This window comes from Lepidochelys kempii, chromosome 3 (genome assembly GCF_965140285.1).
Source record: "Lepidochelys kempii isolate rLepKem1 chromosome 3, rLepKem1.hap1, whole genome shotgun sequence".
Taxonomy (NCBI): Eukaryota; Metazoa; Chordata; order Testudines; family Cheloniidae; genus Lepidochelys; species Lepidochelys kempii.
In genome coordinates, this window is record NC_136382.1 from 65,976,846 (window position 1) to 65,997,035 (window position 20,190).

The 20,190-nt window shown below is 39.4% G+C and overlaps 1 protein-coding gene across 2 annotated transcripts in view; it reads right to left on the reverse strand.

Moving 5' to 3' along the window:
- Nucleotides 1–17,185, reverse strand: part of ME1 (malic enzyme 1) — a 343,107-nt gene extending 325,922 nt beyond the window's left edge. For both annotated transcript variants that reach the window (XR_012157982.2, XM_073336566.2), the window contains exon 1: nt 16,831–17,185. Coding sequence is in view for 1 of the 2 variants with exons in the window: in XM_073336566.2 (XP_073192667.2) it covers nt 16,831–16,875 (45 nt within the window). In the remaining variant the exon portion in view is untranslated. The remainder of the gene's footprint in view (nt 1–16,830) is intronic.
- Nucleotides 17,186–20,190: the final 3,005 nt, after the last annotated feature.

Genomic DNA, 20,190 nt, shown 5'->3' on the forward strand with positions numbered 1-20,190 from the left:
GGCTATAGGTAACTGGGTATGGTTCCTCCTCTTCCCACCACAACACACACGATGAGCCAGACCAAACAATATACCCCAAATCTATTTCTATTCTTAAAAATTACATAACAGGTGGAAGATGCTGTGTATGAGAATGGCCTGTGTGTCTACTTTTATGCTCTTCCACCACCACATTAACCATAATTTGGCTCAGGGTATACATAAATAAATAATTATTTAACAAGTTATTTAATATTTTTAAGGTCAGTGACATTAACTTTACACTATAATGCAAGAATTATTTCTTTAGAAAGTGTCTCATAGTTTTTCTTTTATTCTTTTTCATGTGTGTGTTGAGGTGGAAGGGAGCAGGACATTTCCCCCCAAATTTAAAGTCTTGATTTTATTAGTTATGAGTGAAATACTACCCCGTATTGTCATGGCTCTGAAAGGGACAAAATGCAAGACAACTGCTCAATGCAGAGCAAGATATGGAAAGACCAAAACCTCCTTTAAGCTACCACATTGTGCCTGATGAGCAACTACAATTCCAGTTGAAGCAGAAAGTTTTCAGAAATAGGCTAAAAGCTTTAATCTCTTGCGGGGTTCTAAACACCACAATATATTATTATAATTTAAAAGGCATGTAAGAAGCATTCTACCAGTGAAAATAAAAATAAAGTTAAGTCAGCATTACTATTTATTCACAGACATTTATTTGCAGAGAAGATAACTAATAATAAAATATACTGGCTGGCAGTAAACAGACTCCACAATATAAATTATGAAGATACTATCGGATTGTGTACTTTAGAGAATTTTACAGACCAACAGACATGGTGGTTTTGAAGATCTATTCCTTTGAAGGTTTTAGAATCCACTAAATAGACACACTGAACAAGAAGTATTTGACAAGACAAAACTAGAGTGGGTGAAAAATGTCACATTCATCTCTAATATATATTTTTTTATATTTTCACTGACATGTTAACGTGAGCAAGTATAAAACGATTAAGTTGTTCTGAATTGTGCAGTCAAAGAATTATATCTGACTCAGAAATTCTCCCATTGAAAAAGCAGTCTACAACTCCACGAAAAAAATATGAGCAGACCTTGGCTTTTCCTCCAGAAATAGGTTATTGATCACAATCTCTAGACACTGACCTGTAAAATATATTTCATGAACACTGACATTCTACAGAATACGTCCAAAAGTCTGACTCTGCCTTTTTATTAACTGAGCTTCATAATGTTCTGTGGTCATTCTTATCTCTTGCAGGAGTGAGTCCCATAATCAAGGTCCAACTCTGCATGTATCATTTTCAATGAATTTGTTATTTTTTAAATCCCTCTGTTTTCTATGGCATGAAACAGACTTAAGGCTACATTCAGGATATGATCCTTTCTCTGGAAAAAATCCACTTAGCTGGAAAGACAAATAAATTTGAAAAAAGATAACATTTACATAAATTAATTTTAATTTTTCTATCTAAAATTTTGAGAGCATATCTTCAAATACTGCTGAGGTCATGCACAAATAAATCTGTACAGTTATGACCACAAAAGGGAAAAATACAGTTAAAATAGATTACCTTTTAATAAGAAGAGAATTACAATAGTGCTCTCTTAATGGGAAAGTATAATAAATCTTGCTTTTAGTAGATATTGGTAGTGCACAAGCAGTGGAAATAGCAGTTATTCGGAGCCTTGATTTTGATATGATAGTCTGTAGTATTAACGTCTCCTTCCCTTGGACTTCTAGCATTGCAGCAGGTATTACATGCAGCCTGGAGACTAACCTTCCCGCACACATCAGAGAAGCTACTGCTGTTAAAAGTGAGATTATCACTTCAACGGTCTCTGAATCCAAGTGCTTAAAGTCACTGGGGTAACTTTCTTTAAAACATCAGCAGCAAACATATTTTTTTAAATGGTTTACCCTTAGCTCTGAAGTTCATTATAGTTGGCATTATGGAGGGATGATTGCTGGATGTCCATGTCATAGCCAACTCCTCTTCTTCAGCAGTTAAGATTTGACCTGGTACTGAGTATTGAGAATATTAGCAAGAAAATGAGCTGGAGATAGTGCTCGTCCCATTCATTTTTTTAATGCTTGTAATTTAATTCTGTCATTGCATATTTCTCTTTTTAAGATCTCACTCGGTTCCTTCCAAATTTCAACAGCGTCAGCAATAAAACAGCTATTTCCCTGTATTTTGTTCAAGGCTACAGAAATAGGCTTCAGGGTATTCAGCATGTGTTCAACATGTCTCTTAAGCCCAATGTTGAGAACTTAGGCTGTGACAGTGCCATCTATTTTTTCACGTTTTTATTCACAAATTGTCATCAGATTAGGTGAGTTCTTGATATAGTGCTCAAAACAATCCACTCCTGAGTTCCATCGCACATCTAGCGGGAGAGTTCGCTTGGTTCCTCCCACTTTTTTCAGAGCAGCTGCTGCAAAGTGGTTGTTACAGAAATATTTTGCAATTTCAACAACATTAGCCTTTATTTCTGGAACACTGAAGTCTTTGGCTAGGAGGTGTGTCAAATGAGCACTGTAACCGTACGCTATTAGCTTGGGACTCTCTTCACTCTCTTCTAAATAATTTCTTCTCATCATAGATACATTTGCCGCATTGTCTGTGACCAAGCTGCCTACTAGACATTGGAATTTCTTTTCAGTTTGTTATAGCTTTTACTGCTACTTCTTGTAAGTATTCTGCTATCTGTGCATTTCCTGATATATCAATTGGTTTTGTAAGGAAGACATTCCCTTCTTCTGTTGTCACACAAGCACATACAACAGGATCATTGTGGACATTGCTCCACCCATTAAGACTCAGGTTAACAATTTTACCCTCTAGACCTTTTGCACACTGCTCAATTTCTCTTTCATATACTTTATCCAGCAATTTGCCTGCGACATGTGCTTTGTTGGGTGGACTGTATCCTGGCTTAATAACTGAACCATTTTTAATGAAGTGTGGGTTCTCAATCATATGGAAAGGAGAGTTTGTTCCATAAACAAACCGGGCAATTTTTCATCAATTACCTCTTTTTGCAATCTGCTGGTTCTTCTCACAAACTTATCTATGGTTGTTTCTGGATGATGGAGATTTTTTTTCTTTTTGCTACAGATGATATACTGTGGCTATGTGACATACATGATGTGACTGAAACACTATCCTTGGCAGATAACTCCGAAACTATAGAAAATGATGGTGATCTTGAAGGTGGATAGTCTTCAGAATCCTGTATGTTGAGGATGGATTCTCCTAAACAAAATAAGTCAATGCAGTTATTTAATTATTATTACCATACTCCTCATTTAGTGTTACTCATTGCATTCACTGACACTCAGTACTACTTTAAAGATGAAATTGTAAAAGGAAGATCTTCCTATTTCAGCTATTTATTTTGTATCAAAACTGCATCTAAAATGATAGTACCATAGAGTAACAACTATATTTTTTGCTCAAACATGAGAATTCAAGAAGAGTCCAGAAGGAAGACAGGCAGTCCTTAAGAAAGAAGTATGAAATAAAAAAGTTTACCAACCTGAACATCCTGCATGTTCAGACACGTTCCTTTCATCATCTTCAACACAGCTTCCTCCTGAGAAGGAACACTTCTCATGATGTTGTTTCATTCAGATAACCAGGCCTTGCATTTCTTTGTTGCACTGTTTTGCATTTTGCATGCATGCCTGTCTTACCCACAGGTAGAGGAACTTCATTAAAATATTCAAACTGGGTCTCTTTTATGGCCTGCTGCCATTATAGTTTTTCCCTTCTAGTGGAAGAATGGTATGGTAGATCTCAAATCAATGAAGGCTACACTCAGAAAGACCTCAAGACTTCTGGAATATGCTGCTCAAACTGTTTCACTTTTGTCTCTACTGCCTGTCCCTCCCTTCTCACATTTATCTCCAGACTTCTTCTCCTTGTCCAGATCTATTCCACCCCCAACAATCTTCTATTCATTGAACTTTTTGAAACTTTGCACTTTTAGGGAAGTAAGGGTTTGACTCTGTGTACACAAATTTGCAGAGGGACAATAGGGCTGAGGTCTGTTATTTCTCACCTCAATATATAATTTATTTATTTAAAAACATTTTTGCTGTTAACAAGTGTCAAGATTCCTTCCCCACTCTGAACTCTAGGGTACAGATGTGGGGACCTGCATGAAAGACCCCCTAAGCTTATTCTTACCAGCTTAGGTTAAAACTTCCCCAAGGCACAGATTTCTTTCTTTCCTTAGGAACCAGCTTAGGTTAAAACCTGATACGCTGCCACCACCAAGCGATTTAAACAAAGAACAGGGAAAGAGACCACTTGGAGATGTCTTCCCCCCGAATATCCCCCCAAGCCCTACACCCCATTTCCTGGGGAAGGCTTGATAATAATATCCTCACCAATTGGTACAGGTGAACACAGACTCAAACCCTTAGATCTTAAGAACAATGAAAAAATCAATCAGGTTCTTAAAAGAAGAATTTTATTTAAAGAAAAGGTAAAAGAATCACCTCTGTAAAATCAGGATGGTAAATACTTTACAGGGTAATCAGATTTAAAACATAGAGAATCCCTCTAGGCAAAACCTTAAGTTACAAAAAGACACAAAAACAGGAAAACACATTCCCTCCAGCACAGCGAATTTACAAGCCAAAAGCACAAAGAAAACCTAACGCATTTTCTAGCTAGATTACTTACTAACTTTACAGGAGTTGGAGAGCTTGCATCCTCAATCTGTTCCCGGCAAAGGTATCACACAGACAGACAAAAACCTTCTCTTCCCCCCCTACCTCCCGATTTGAAAGTATCTTGTCCCCTCATTGATCATTTTGGGTCAGGTACCAGTGAGGTTACCTTAGCTTCTGAACCCTTTACAGGTGAAAGAATTTTGCCTCTGGCCAGGAGGGATTTTATAGCACTGTAAACAGAAAGGTGGTTACCCTTCCCTTTATATTTATGACAACAAGCATGTTATCTCTGGAGACAAATCCACAGTTTGAGAACTGCAAAACTAAGCATCTCTGATGGTATCTTCTAGACTGAGCCCCATTGGGTAGATAGAAAGATTATCCTAAATATAATCTATATAGAAGCCCCTAGAACCCCATAAAATTGGGTCCCTAATCCATGAAGTATTGGAACTCATTTACAAAACTTTTCTGCAACATTACATGAATATATTGTCTCATACTATAGAATTAGAATTTATAATCCGTATTCCATGATGAGATATTTTAGTTTTAATTAAGATACATTCTAGCTCAATCTTTAGATAAAATTCTTTTTGAGGAAAAAATCTATCTAACAAAAAAACCAATTTAAAGCAGAAAAACTGATTTAAATAAAAAAAATCCAATTTTTTAAATTTTTTTTAAAAAATCATTGATTTTTATCCACCCTGGACAATATACATATTAATACTTGGCAAAAACAATTATGTAGAGTACCATCATATACTTAACTCATTATGAGAAAATACAATTTACAGCTACTAGGGAAAAAAGAGTCATCTGAAATAAATATGTCAGCGACACAAGATACTGCTGTTTACTAGGCTTGAAAATTATGCTGCTTAAGCCTGTTGCCATTTCCAGGAATGTCATCTTTATTAATTATTCACATTAAAGGAAAAAGCTGCTAGGATGCAGCTTCCTACATTTGCAGATATAAGATATAGCATACAGATTGTTGTAACATATCTTGCTAATTTTACTGTGAAAACAATCCCACAGTGGGTAAAATTAGAAGCCGGATTAAATGAGACACTACAGCAAAATGTTTTAGACAGCATTTTGGATTACCAAACAATGTAGAGAGACAAGGGGGTGCAGTAATATCTTTTATTGGACCAACTTCTGTTGGTGAAAGAGACCAGTTTTAGAGATACACCGAACTTTTTTCAAGTCTCAATGAAACAAAGTACATATTGTACTTGGAGCACATACAGTATTACAATTCCGTGGAATTTTAAAAGTTAGCTACATATTTAAGACAAGCCCATATGGTGATCTTCATGAGTATTGTTTCCAATTACAGTGCTTCCTTTATTTGATTAACTGTGCCTATTAAATTTCCACAATGATGAAAATTTTCAAACCCTAGTCCCTAAACCCATATTTAAGCATCTAAATAAATGTGATTTGATTTTCAGGCACTACTAACCTGCAGCCGACTGAACTGAAGATCCAGATTCTTCAAGAAATTCATTTACATTAATTTAAAGAAAAAAAGAGGAATAATAGATTATATGTAAAATTATGGTGAGAGTGAGAGGTTTGTTGTAGGGTTCCAGAAACCTTTTCGTGTAAGGTAAATTCCTCTTTCCACAGTTGCTGGGACCATATGACAACCCTTTTCCTCTTGGCAAAGCAGTGTGGTTCTTGTATGGATATGGGAACTAATTCCAGAACTTGCCTTCAGAAGTAATGGCAACTAGAAAGGCCAGCAACAGACTTGTCTAGTTTGTCACTGTGATTACACTTGGCACCTGATACTCAAATGGAGGGTCCAAAGTGCTTGTCTACAAAATGCTGCTATGGCTGGTAGCCACACTTCCATGATGTTTGGTTACAGGACTCCAGCCAAACCCCCTGAAGAAACTCTAGCATAGCTAAGATCAACAGAACTTTTTGAGTATTATAATAGTTGTATCACAATAGCATCTAGAAGTCATTTGGCTAAGCACTACACAAAGAGGCAGTCCCTGCCCCAAGAGCTTTCTGTTTCCTCTCACACCAGAAATATAAATTCAACCAGATCAATAAATGGAAAAATTGTGGTTGAGTTCCATGTGGATACCACATTATACCACAAGTTAATGAAGAATCCACGGTGAACTACATGTCTCTTCCAATGCCTAGCTGTTAAACTGTAGGTGTTCCTGATCTGAATGAAAAACAGTCCCTACTTCAAGAGGTCTGATATTTTCTGTAGGAATGAAGTAGGATCTCTGGCTGCCTAGAAAGCCAAAAATGTCTTCTAAGACAGTGAAGGACTAGAAGGACCTCAACTCTCCTAATTTCTCTTTTCTTTGTCCTAACTATTTTTGGCAGCAGTTTTTCTCGGTCCAGGACATTATTTCTATTGCCACAGAGAAACTTTATCCTCTGGTTACTCCCTGGTTTGGAAGGGATATAAACTCTCGTGCCTCAGTCATAAGCCAACCTCTAACAGGAGGTATTAGAGGAAGTCTCCTCCAAGTACCATAATTGCTCGCTACATGGTTTTTTTAAACCTTCTTTCCAATGCAGCTGGTACTGACACTTATCAGACAGGATATTGGATTCAAAGGACCACTGATCTGATCCCATATGGCCATATTTGTGAGGGATTTCTTTGTTTAAGTCACACCCTGACAGAGATGTCAAAATGAACTAAAAGGATGCATAATATGAATTTTTTGTAATTTATCTTCCGAGGATGCTTGCTTCCACAGCAAGTATATAAGTATATATAGAGTGAAAACTGGATTGGCTTTCAGTGTGTTTGTACATACCTGCCCACAAACGGTCATTCAGATGTGATCTGAGACTGTCACCTAATTTTGCATTGTATGGAGTGCATGGTTCAATGCCCTGAGAAGGCATTTCTGCAGGTGCATTTTCAGAAACCCTCTGTAGCCAATTAGTTCATTTTATCGTTTAAATGTGTTATTGCTCTGATGAACTCAAAGGCTATTTCATATACAATCAAGGTGTGATGAATAGATATAAGTAGACTAGGTGTATAAGGCTGACAAGTATTTAGGAGTGCCAAGTATATATTAGATATTTAAGTATATACATGTGTTGCATTTGCTGCATACTTCTGAGTTAGAAGACCATTGGTTCATACCCAGTGAAGACAATGCCTTATCAACGCACACTGGATTACCTTTGTCCACATGCTTGTTGACCCCCTCAAAGAATTCTAATAGATTGGTAAGGCATGATTTCACTTTACAAAAGCCATTTTGACTGGTCCCCAACATATCGTTTTTATCTCCAAGTCTGTTAATTTTGTTCTTTACTATAGTTTCAACCAATTTACATGGTAGTGAAGTTACGCTTATCGGTTTGTAATTGCCAGGTTCACCTTTGAAGTCTTTTTAAAAATAGGTTTTAAGTTAGCTATCTTCCAGTCATCTCATGCTGAGGCGGATTTAAGTGATAGGTTACATACCAAAGTTAGTAGTTCTACAGTTTCATATCTGAGTTCCTTCAGAACTCTTGGGAAAACACCAACTGATCCTGATGACTTATTACTATTTAAATTATCAATTTGCTACAAAACCTCCACTATTAACACCTCAATCTGGGACAGTTCCTCAGATTTCTCACCTAAAAAGAATAACTCGGATGTGGGGATTCCTCACATCCTCTGCAATGAAGACCAATGCAAAGAACTCATTTAGCTTTTCTGCAATGGTCTTGTCTTCCTTGAGTGCTCCTTTAGCACTTCAGGTTTCAGAGTAACAGCCGTTGTTAGTCTGTATTCGCAAAAAGAAAGGGGGTACTTGTGGCATCTTAGAGACTAACCAATTTATTTGAGCATGAGCTTTCGTGAGCTACAGCTCACTTCATCGGATGCATACCGTGGAAACTGCAGAAGACATTATATACACACAGAGACCATGAAACAATACCTCCTCCCACCCCACTGTCCTAAGCTAAGCTATTACCAGCAGGACAGTGGGGTGGGAGGAGGTATTGTTTCATAGTCTCTGTGTGTATATAATGTCTTCTGCAGTTTCCACGGTATGCATCCGATGAAGTGAGTTGTAGCTCACGAAAGCTCATGCTCAAATAAATTGGTTAGTCTCTAAGGTGCCACAAGTACTCCTTTTCTTTTAGCACTTCAATGATCCAGTGGATCCACTGGCCATTTGACCGCCTTCTTGCTTCTGATGTACTTAAAAAAATTTGCTATTAGTTCTTGTATCCTTAGATAGTTGCTCTTCAAATTCTTTCTTGGCCTGCCTTATTATATTTTTACACTTTACTTGCCAGATTTTATGTGCCTTTCTATTTTTCTCCCTAGAATCTCAATTCCAATTTTTAAAGTATATCTATTTGTCTCTAACTGCTTCTTTTACTCTGTTGTTTAACCATGGTAGCATTTTTCTGGTCACCTTATGGGTTTGTTGTTGGGTTTTTTACATATAGTGTGAGCCTTTCTTACGGTGTTTTTAAATAGTCTCCAGGCAGTTTACAGGCATTTCCCCCTTGTGACTGTCCCTTTTAAATTCCATTTAACCATCTTCCTCATTTTTGCGTATTTCTCCTTTTTGAAGTTAAATGCTACTGTGGTGGGTTTATTTGCTATTTTCCACCTACAAGTTGTTAAATTTAATTACATTATGTTTGCTATCACCAAGCAGTTCAGCTATATTCACCTCTTAGACCAGATCCTGTGCTTCACTTAGGATTAAACCAATAATTGCCTCTAAAGGTGACGTTAAAATAAATTTAAAATAACTAATACAAATGTGGTCTCTGTACAAATTCATAAATGTAATAGTCTTTGACACATGTTCAGAAAATACTTAATCTGAATAATGATTAATATCTCTGGGACTGAATTTACCACTCTTACTTACCTGCATACTCCACAAACAGTTTAACTGATTTCAATGCACTCAAGTATCTTTTGGCGTATAGGCCTATACAGGAGCATAAGGGGAAGTAAGAACCCCCCACTACCACATCAAAGGCCACTACATGGACTACCCAAACCTTGCAGTGGGATGCATGGGAGTGGACTGGTGCTATGCACCAACTCCTCAGCTCCTTTAAAGCAGATGGTCAGGAAGTAAGGAGAGAAAGGGTTGGTCGGAGCCAACACTGCACATCGAGCACTGCTAAACCAGCAAAGAAGGTGCTATAATTTGCTGTGGCAAATTACTACTACCACCACATCTACTCCAACTCCTTCCCTGACCCCACCTTCTTCTTCCAGAGAGAAAGAACAGGAAGGGAGGAAACCGTGCATCTCAACCGCAAAATTTCTTCCATGTACTGCCCCTGGTGTAATGTAACCAAGCACCAGCCCATACAAGGTTTGTGCCAAACCTACAATCTAGTCCAACAGGGCTACTCAGCGCAAATAATCAGGCTCAATACAGAGTGAAAAAAGAAGTGAAACAGAATTTGTTTAAATGACTTAATATGTGCCTTCTGCAGAATCTAAGAAGAACTAATTTCCTTAGCAAACCTTTTCTTTATTTATTGTCAGAGTTGTCAGCATTAGTAATAGCCATCTTTAAAATAAGGTGAGGCAAAAGACAACTAGTCAAAATGCCAGGATACCATCTCAAAGTGTTTATAAATCAGATATTACAGAAAAGTAAAAGCAAGTCCATGTTTCTCCCTGACATTTTAATACTGTCAGTGTATGCGGCAATTTCTGTACAAGTTTACCAATGCCTTTCAAGTAGTGGTAATGAACATATCCTATCATTGATTGCATACCTCTAATTCCCAACATCAGTTTCCTCTCTGATGTAACAAAAAACGTATTTCTCAAATAATTATTTTTATTCCTACTATTTAAAGGGGAAAAGCACATAATTAACTGAAAGCTTTTTATTAACAGAATTTATTTCATGGCAGAACAGCATTGCTTTAAAGTTCACAGTTTCTGGGGAGAATTCGCAATATCTATTAATTTTTAATTACTACTCTATTTCTTCTGGCCACTGATACATTGTTTGCCTCACAATTGCCATAGTTTCTCTCCTTTATTTTGTTTTCTCTAAATTTATAGTGTATTACTGTAGATTATAAATAAAAATTAGAACTATAAGAGTAAAAATTAGATTAAAAATAATTGTACTTTTTTCAAAAGCACTGTTTTTCTTAGTGACAGGAAATCTGTTCCTATTTCTGTGATCCAGGCATCCTCACTCTTCCCCTTCAAACCCTTTCTTTGCTTTTCCCTGCTGACCTCCACTCCTATGATATCTGCTCTTCTCTTGCCATACCTCAGTCTATAGTTAAGAAAATCAGAACTTGTATCATTCACTGACAGTATGACTCAACCTGTTTCTATATCTTCATCCTCATGATTCATTTTTGTCTAAGTTAGACCCCAATACTATATCAGAAACTGTTAACGTGTCTATTCACAGTCCCACTGAAGTCAATAGGATTCTACACTGTTCAGGGATACAAGCTGGTAGATTCCAAAGCAACACTTAGGCCACAGAAATTCCCTGAAGCAGGAATTATATCTTTTTGCTAACCTATCAGGAGGCACTGGGCAAGGTTATAATTCTATTTAAGTATTTAATACCAAGAGGATCTATACATTAAAGTGTACAAGAATACTACTAACTGGAGAACATATATAAATGAACCTATAATACTGTACCTGATCATGATTATGGTGCAATACAACTTAAAATGAAAATAAAAGTTTTTAGAAAGACACAGCAACTCCAAAAAAATCACTTATCTTATATATTTTACATATACCAAAGACTGCACACGCAAGACACCTATCAGTCTTTCAAAAGTAACTTATTAAAATCTGAATTCTAGGTATGTTTTTGTTTCTTATTTAAAACCCCTTTTGTATAGCATTCATGATATATTTTAAACCAATTTTCAATGCAACATATGGAAAGAATCATGCATTGCAAGATTTAAAAAAAAAAAAAGAAATTGGGATACCAATCTTAACATTGCCAAGAGTTGACAATGTTTTTGTTATTCAAGTAAAACAAAAGATGCAGAAGAATTTACTATCAGAGAAACAGAGCACTTTTCACTACAGTGTTTTGAAACTGAAAGGAGTTAGGTCAAGGTTTTTTGTTATTGGGAACTACTCATTCCATGTATTCCCTCCCACACAAACACACACTTCCTTCCACAACTTAGTGGCCTTCCAGACTTTCCAGTCAACCTTATGATTTCCATTTGGTCTTCGCTGGACCACATTGATTTCCACACCTCTCCTGAGTGAAACTGGTGAATTGGCTACGGTTGTACCAGCTTGGTGCCCTGGACGAAAGATGCAATGGAGTCTGAAGTGTATCACATTACATTACAGTTTGGAGAACTTCAGGATTTAAATGCTGAAGGCTTCAGGGCTTAAAACAAGTCAGTGTTCAATACTAGGGTTCCACACACAGAGCAAAGATCATTTTTAAACATCACGTTCACCTTTAAGAGTAGTAGGGCAGTGCTAAAGAAAGCTGCTAAGAAAACAATGAGGTAACAGACTGTACATTTGTTTTTGCATGAAGAAAGCATCCACCAACCTAAAGAACGTTGTTGTGTAGACTTCTATGTAATAGGAGATTCTGTTTTCTCTTGGCATACCTCACTCAATACACTGGGAAGCACTCTACAGAGTACATATTCCAAAGCCCAATAATATAGAGTATAGAGATTATTATATTCTTATACAGATAATTTACTTTGTTTTAGTGAAGATTATTTTTTCTGGATTCATACATGTCCTACTCTTATACGAAAACCTATGTACAGTTAAAACAAAATGTAGTCTATCACATATGGGAACATACACCAACACATAGGCCACTGCTGGGACACAAAAGCACCTATTGATTTTTAAATCAAAATAACGAAAGACAAGAGCTGACAAAATATATCCACTGCATAATGTTTCATAAACAGATGGATTTATGGCTATGTACTATGACTGCTCTAATTGTACATTTTTCATCATAAGAAACCCTATTCTTTTCTGCCCAAGACATGAACAAGGATCTCTTGGGGAAGCTTCTTGGTCGCATTTGCTGAGTTATTGGCTTTAGGATTGTTAAAATGTAGACTTCAAGTAAGGGCATACTTTGAAGTTTTTTAATATTTTTTTTTCCACATTGAAAAAAAATGCAGTGTATTTTCTCCAGGTCTGGATTATGACGACACACTACCCTGTACTATGCAATTAATAATATAATAACTAGATTGTGCAAGAAAATGCTCTCTCCACTGCCTGAGGTGTAGAAGGAAAAAAAGAAAGTACAATACTTGGGTTCAACTGAAATGAAGAAGTCTTGAATAAAAATGTAAGAGGTGAATTCTTAGGGAATTATATCTACAGCCCTATTTTCAATCTGTGAGTGGAAAAATCTTTGTACTGACCAAAGACTTGTCTTGTGTTTTAGACCATTAACAAAACATTTTTCAAATACATTTGTAAATGCTAGAGACCCAAGAAATCTCTTACTTTATTATTAACTCACAGGATGTCCACAAATTTGGAGATTCATCTTTTAATCTCCCAGCAGTTAAATTCGATCTGTTTAGATCTTATGAACAGAATTGTTATGCGTATTTTCTTGTAAATTGGAATCCTAAAACTGTGCTTAATCACTAGCTCCCAAAATCAGAAATATTTGAGGTTTAGTGGTCAGTATGGAGATTTTGAATAATTTTTTCTCATTTTTCTTTTTATTTTCTTGACCATTTATATCATAAGTGGGAAAAAAAGAGGTGCACATCCAAGGTCTTCACATTATTGAGAAGATATCCATCTGCCAGGCTTACTGGTTGAGAGAGGCCCACATCAGAATACCCCATAGCCCAGCACATAGGGAACTCACTAGGTAGGAAGTTCCTGTTCAAATCCTTTGTCCTCATCAGGGAAAGGAGAGAATTGAACTGGCTCTCTCACATCCTGGGTGAGTACCCTAACACTGGGTTACTAGCAATAAGAGAATCCTCCTTTTTCCCTTCCCCTTCCCGTGACCTGTTTTGTGTGACATTAGGCATGCTCTCAGCACACTTAGCAGATTGGACCCCCCAGGCAAGACAGGCGCTGTTCCGCGTATCTACCCCCAGTTTGTGGACTGTGCTGGGGCTTGGGCATCAGATAGGCGTCCAAATGCCTAGAGCAAGACTGCAATGCACTGCACATGCCCAAAGGTGGAAATACAAGCACCTCGGGAATATTTACTGAGGATATTTAGGCGCTGAGGGAGTTTAAAAGCCTACAGGGTTAGCTGGCAGCCAAACGGCGCATATGTGGATCAGAGCAGTGCCTAAATCTCAGACATAGGCACCTAAAACTGGAGTTTAGGCACTTAAGTCTCTTTTGTGGATCGGGGCCATGGTGACCAGAAACAATCCATTCAAATCACTGATTACAAATAATATTTCCTTTGCTTAATAAATCAGTTTTAAATGCAAAGTGTGTTTTGAAAAACTTAGTTTTATTTAACTTAAATGTGGAAAAAAACTAACTAATAAAGAACAATTTTAAAATGCTTTTTGGGCATTTTTAAGTCCAATTTCCATCCAAATGCAGCTTGATACAAATCGGAAGTAAAAAATTGATCTAGTAAATAAGAGTCATTCATGACTTTCTAACAAAATATAAAAATTAAGAATCTGAATGAATAGAGGGTAAACTACGTAATATTTATATAAATGGATATAGCTAGCTATATTGTATATTTCTGTTTCGCAAAAAGTATCAAACTTAATGTAAAGACTACTAGTTAATTTCAGACCTCACGGAGAGCCCCTTGGTTTGCAGGAAAAGTTCCTGCATATGTTCCTTTGTACTTTAGAACCATTATTTTTTTATTATTATTATTTAAAGTTCAACTTTGTACTATTGGCTGTCTGTTAAATAGTCCTCCCGATAGGAGTTGGTAGTCTCAGTCCATTGTGTCTTATGCAGACACAATTACATAATAAACCATCACCACAACTGGCAACATTTTTGACAGTGTCCTACAAATTCTCCATTTGCTCTTCTCCCCTCCACTAATAATCATCTATATAGCCACATAGGTTGTAGAATCCCCTCCCATAGGAGAGTCTTTTTCTCAGTCTTGCCTGTCCCAGTAGTCAGGAAGCAGGTTGAGGGGTTCTTGTCCAGACCCAGGAATAGGATTCTGAGACACTATCTCACTAACATAGAGGCAGCAGATTGCAATTGGACAGAAGCAGCTCAAGTAAAGTTTGTATTAACTGGGTTGGTGCAGCAGGTGTCTAGTAAAATTTTACTACTAATCTGAAAATGTTATTGCACTTGTATAACACAAATCTTCATTCACAGTAAAGGTTTCAGAGTAACAGCCGTGTTAGTCTGTATTCGCAAAAAGAAAAGGAGTACTTGTGGCACCTTAGAGACTAACCAATTTATTTGAGCATGAGCTTTCGTGAGCTACAGCTCACTTCATCGGATGCATCCGATGAAGTGAGCTGTAGCTCACGAAAGCTCATTCTCAAATAAATTGGTTAGTCTCTAAGGTGCCACAAGTACTCCTTTTCTATTCACAGTAAAGAATCTCAGCCAGAAAACCCAATAGAAATCTTCCTGCCTAGCACTGAAAAGCCAAAGAGGTGCTCTTCATTCAGGGTTGGGTGAAGTTGGGGAGCAGAAAAGGGATGGGATTATTTTGCCTAAAAGTGGCCTTTACCAGAGGCATTTTAGCGTTCACACTAATTATGGCATTCTTAAATTGAGGGGGTTTGTTTGTCTTGGTTATTCAGATTTTTTACATGAACGCTGTTACTCTATTTCATTTGGGGAACATCTGAAGTCCTTTATCATCACTCTTTGGATTGTTTTGTTTGTTTAATCACCTTTCATTTCAGATGATCCCAAGATACCTCACTCAAGCCTCTGTAGATGTAAATTCAAAACAGAAAATATGTGGAATCTTTGTATCCAAGATCGACCAACACTAAAAAAAGGACTATTCATCTAACTAACAAGGATTTTTACTGATAAGTCAATTCATGCAATGAAACTAGAGAAACATTAGTTTATATCAATCTATCCCCATTTTGCCATATGACTATATAACTTTATGCGTTTTAACACAAACCCTCATTAAAAGTCATTGCAAAACTAAAATAAATAATATCACAACTCGCAAAAGGATACAATCCCATGCAGTATTCTGAAGACCTAATCTAGACTTGATACAAGAGACTTAATTTATCACATCTACCTCTGACAGCTACTCTGAGTTTTGTCCCCTTTACACTTTAGCAACAACTGTACCGCTTGTAATGCCAATAAAGTACTTTTTATTTGAATTGTGCTATTGTACGTGCTTATTAGAACAAATACATTCACAAAATGAAAAGCAAAAAATGAGAAACAATGTGCTCAAATGAAAGTTAAATATCTTTTTCCTTGTCATCTACCAAAGGTCAAAACCTACTTCAGCATTTGATGAGGGTAAGCAAGAGGAACAGTATGCAATTGTGATAGGTGGCAGGGGCACTTATATTTCCTCATGGACATCTCCTGAACCAACCCTGGGAGCAGAGCCAGAGTGCTAGTAAAATAAATATGTTGGAATAGAGAATTTGTATGGAAACGTATCAGTATTTGAACTTTCTACCAACATCAACTTTCTACCATATGGTTGCTTCCTACCCTGTCTGCCAAAAAATATGTCTGCTCTGCTTGATGGCAATACTATTATGTAGCAATAGCCTCATTTGCCCAAGGAGCAAGCTGAGGCATTGGGAGGCGAAGTGGCTTGCCCAGGTTCGTAAAGGGACAGGGGGCACCGCAGGGAGCTGAGCCTATATCAAGAGTCTCCTGGGCTGCAGTGGCGTTATCTACAGCAGAGGAAGCGTCAGCTGATCCGCAGGAACTTGGAAGTATCAGAGTTTGCTGCCAAGTGCTGAGTCTACAGGACAAGCGCCGCTGCCCCCACCCTGCCGGCGTCCAAGGAGGCCGGTGCCCGCCCCCACGGCAGCGAGGACCCGGGCTGGCGGCTGGGCCCCCGGGAATGCCCCCCGTTACGCGCCCAGAGCCGGGGGCGGCGGGGACTAACCAACCCCACCCCCCTCCGCGGCCTTTCCTCAGCGGCGGCCCGCCCGGCCCCGGCGCGCCCGCCCACCTGCCCCGGTACCTTGTTGAGATGCGGGTTGCGGGTCACCTCGTAGCCCCGCTTCATGGTGAGCTCCGCGGGCTGCGCCGGGCGCTGCTGTCGCCGCTGCCGAGGCGAGGGTCAGCCGGGAGGATACCGCGGGGGCGGGGAGGAGGAAGCGCCCGTGACACGCCGCCTCCAAGCCGGGGTCACCGGGGCACAAGCGCCGCTGAGTCAGCTGAGGAGCCGCTCGGAGACAGGAGCGGCGGGGGGCGGGTCCCCGCGCGACGGCGCCGACTGGAGGGAAGCGGCGGCGGCGGCGGCGGGGGTTGAGAGACGGGGTGTGGGTGCAGGCCGTGGATCGGGGGAAGAGTTGGCTGGTGATGGAGGTCCTGAGGGAGTCGGGGAGTGATGGGGGGGGGGTGTCCTGAGGGAACTTGGATGGAGGGGGTGTTTGGGAGAGGGACTGGTCATGTGATGGGGGGGGGGATGAGGCGTGTGTCCTGAGGGAGAGGGGCTGGCCATGGGATGGAGGGGATGTGGAGTGGGGGGAATGAGGGGTGTATGCTTGGGAGGCTGGGACTGGCCATATGATTGAGGGATTAGGGGTGGGGGGATGTATGCTTGGGAGGAGGGCTTGGCCATGTGATGGGTGGAGAGGGGGGATGAGAGGTGTATATGCTGTAGGGGAAGGGATTTGGAGGTGTGGTAGGGGTTCAGGAAGAAGTGAAGACTTGAGGGACAAGGGAATAGGCACAATATGGGCAGGGAAGTATACTCTTGCATCCTCCTACAAGAGCTTTAGTGTGCCATCCCTCATTTCTTGATGTTCTATGGGCTTCTCCTGAAATATTACTTGGGAGACTTCCAGTTACAAGTCTAATTTTGTTTTCTTCAGTGATATGCTTCATATCAGATTAATGTCATTATGTCACATTATGAAAGTGTCATTTTTAGGTAAATCAAATGGTTTAATCTTTTATTTTTCATCTAAAGTCTGAGCTCATTTTTAAAACAGAAGAGTTTAATGGAATTACAATTTAATTTCTATACTTTTTGTCAAAGATAGAAAAACTTGTATTGACACGATTTCATTAAAGTGTTGCACATGGTTTCTATAAAATTTCACTGAGTTTATGCCAAAAGTCACTGAAACCAGCACCATTATGCAATCCTAAGACTACCCACGCAGAATTCTGGAGCCTCACCTTGCCAAAAACCTATGGTGACTCATCTTGCTCACCTCATTGTGAAACACCTGTTCATTTGGAATCACATTTGGGAACCTATTTTCTTTTCTGCATATTTTACCAGGCTTGAAAAAAAATTAGCTACCAGTCCTTTCAGCACAAATATATATGTTACTCCTATCGCACCTCTCCAGAAAATTGTAACTGATTCTTGTCCTTCATGCCCACACTTTTCTTTTAATTAACATGAATGAACAAGAACATCTCAAGTATTTTAAGGTAAATATGTTCCTTGAATCCTGGGAATGGCTATGCTTTCAGGGACAGCCCTGGTGGCTACTTTTTTTTTTTTTTTTTAACACATTAAAGAGTGAAGAAGCCAGCTGAGCTACTAAAACTGAAAGCATGCTGGATGACCACATATGTACCTCAGGGACAATCTCCTGAGGTATTACATAATAATAGTATAATCATGACAACCCCAGGAGCATTTCAGTATAGGTAGCCCTTCCAGCATGCCTAGGTTTTGTCTTCACTAGAACGGTGGTTGAGTTTAGGTCAAACTTCGCAAATATGTGCTACCTAAGCTTGGCCTAAACTTGACCACTTTTCTTCGTCAAGACAAAGAGTCAGATCCATGTAAAGTCCAACATTCTGAACACAGCAGGGATAAACTGCTCTCTGCAGGTAAAATATTCACAGAGGAAGAGATTAAGGTGTGATTCAGTTGGAAATGCTCTATTTAGTTGTATGCAGTGTTGTTGCAATCTGCTTCTGTGGTGGAGTGTTCTTGACATGCTCAGAATCACCTTCACAAAAGAAAGACACCACCCAAGAAGTAGATCACATGATGGAATAGATCACCCATATACCAAGACCCTGCTTCAGAACAGAAATACAACCCTCTCCCCAACTGTCCTGTATGAACTTACCTGAGAGGTCCAATCCAGTAGGCAGTCTCTGAGCACACCTACCAAACTGGGTCCTGCACATGAGTTAGGTGGCCAAATACCTATCTTCCAGTATGGAAGTACAGTATCTTTTGTTGTTGGAGATTGTTAGTACTTCTTTGAGAGGACATGATGTTGATTTCTTTAAAGGACGTGTGTGTTCAACCTCTGTTCAAAAAGCAATCTTTTAACAATAATAGTCTCTCCAGTTCTCAATCAGTATCTAATCTTCTATTCTTGATGAAGATTATGAAAAAGTTGTGGTGAGGCAAGTTTGAGTATTGCCAAGGATTTCTTACTTCTCATCCTTGTTTCTACAAATGATTATACTTATCTCAATGCACTAAACTAACTAAAAATACTCCTAGAATACTCAGGGAGCTTCTTGGAGTACTCAAGGAACTGACTGACGCGTTATCTGAGCCATTATCCATTATCTTCAAAAACTCATGGACGACAAGAGAGATTCTAGAGGACTGAAAGAGGGCAAATATAGTGCCAATCTCTAAAAAGGGGAATAAGGACAATGCCGGGAATTACAAACCAGTCAGCTTAACTTCAGTACCCGGAAAGATAATGGAGCAATCAATCAAGTGTTGCAAGGTAGGTACACCCCCTCACAGAGTGTCGGGTCACTTGTGGTCAAAAGAAAGGGAAGAGGCTGTACGCATCTGGTTAGGTCCTATGCTGACGACCCTTACTATAAAACGTAGTACAGCCTAGTGGCTGGAGTTAATAGAGTGGCCCTTCCACTCAGGGCAGCATGGCCCAATGGCTGGAGTCAGTAAAGTCACACCCCTCTGTGGGATGGTGTGGCCAATTGGCCCATTGGGGAAGTGGGGCACCACTCAGGGGTGGGTGGCACCCAGCATAGGGGGACTCGGGCCCTCCCTGCTCTTCTGAGCTCCAGCCCAGGGTCCTGGGAGTTGCAGGATTACTTGCTACCGAGTCAGCAGGGATCCTCCCAAAACACACTGACTGGTTCCCCGTTTCACCCAGTGGAGCAAAGTCTAAGTCCTCTGGGCTGCTTCCTACCCTGTCTTCGCCAGCAATGGTCCACAGTTCCCCTGGGACTCTGGGGTCCTCAAGCAGTGTAGCTCCTGACAGCGCAGCCTCCTCTATGGGTTCATCCAGCAGCCTGGAATCCATCTGGGGCTCTGCATGCCTTGGCTCTGCAGTCAGGGCCTGTAGCAGCTCCCTGGAGATAGCCTGCATCCTTTTCCTTCAGCAGCCTGACCACATCAGCCACACCATCAGAGGCT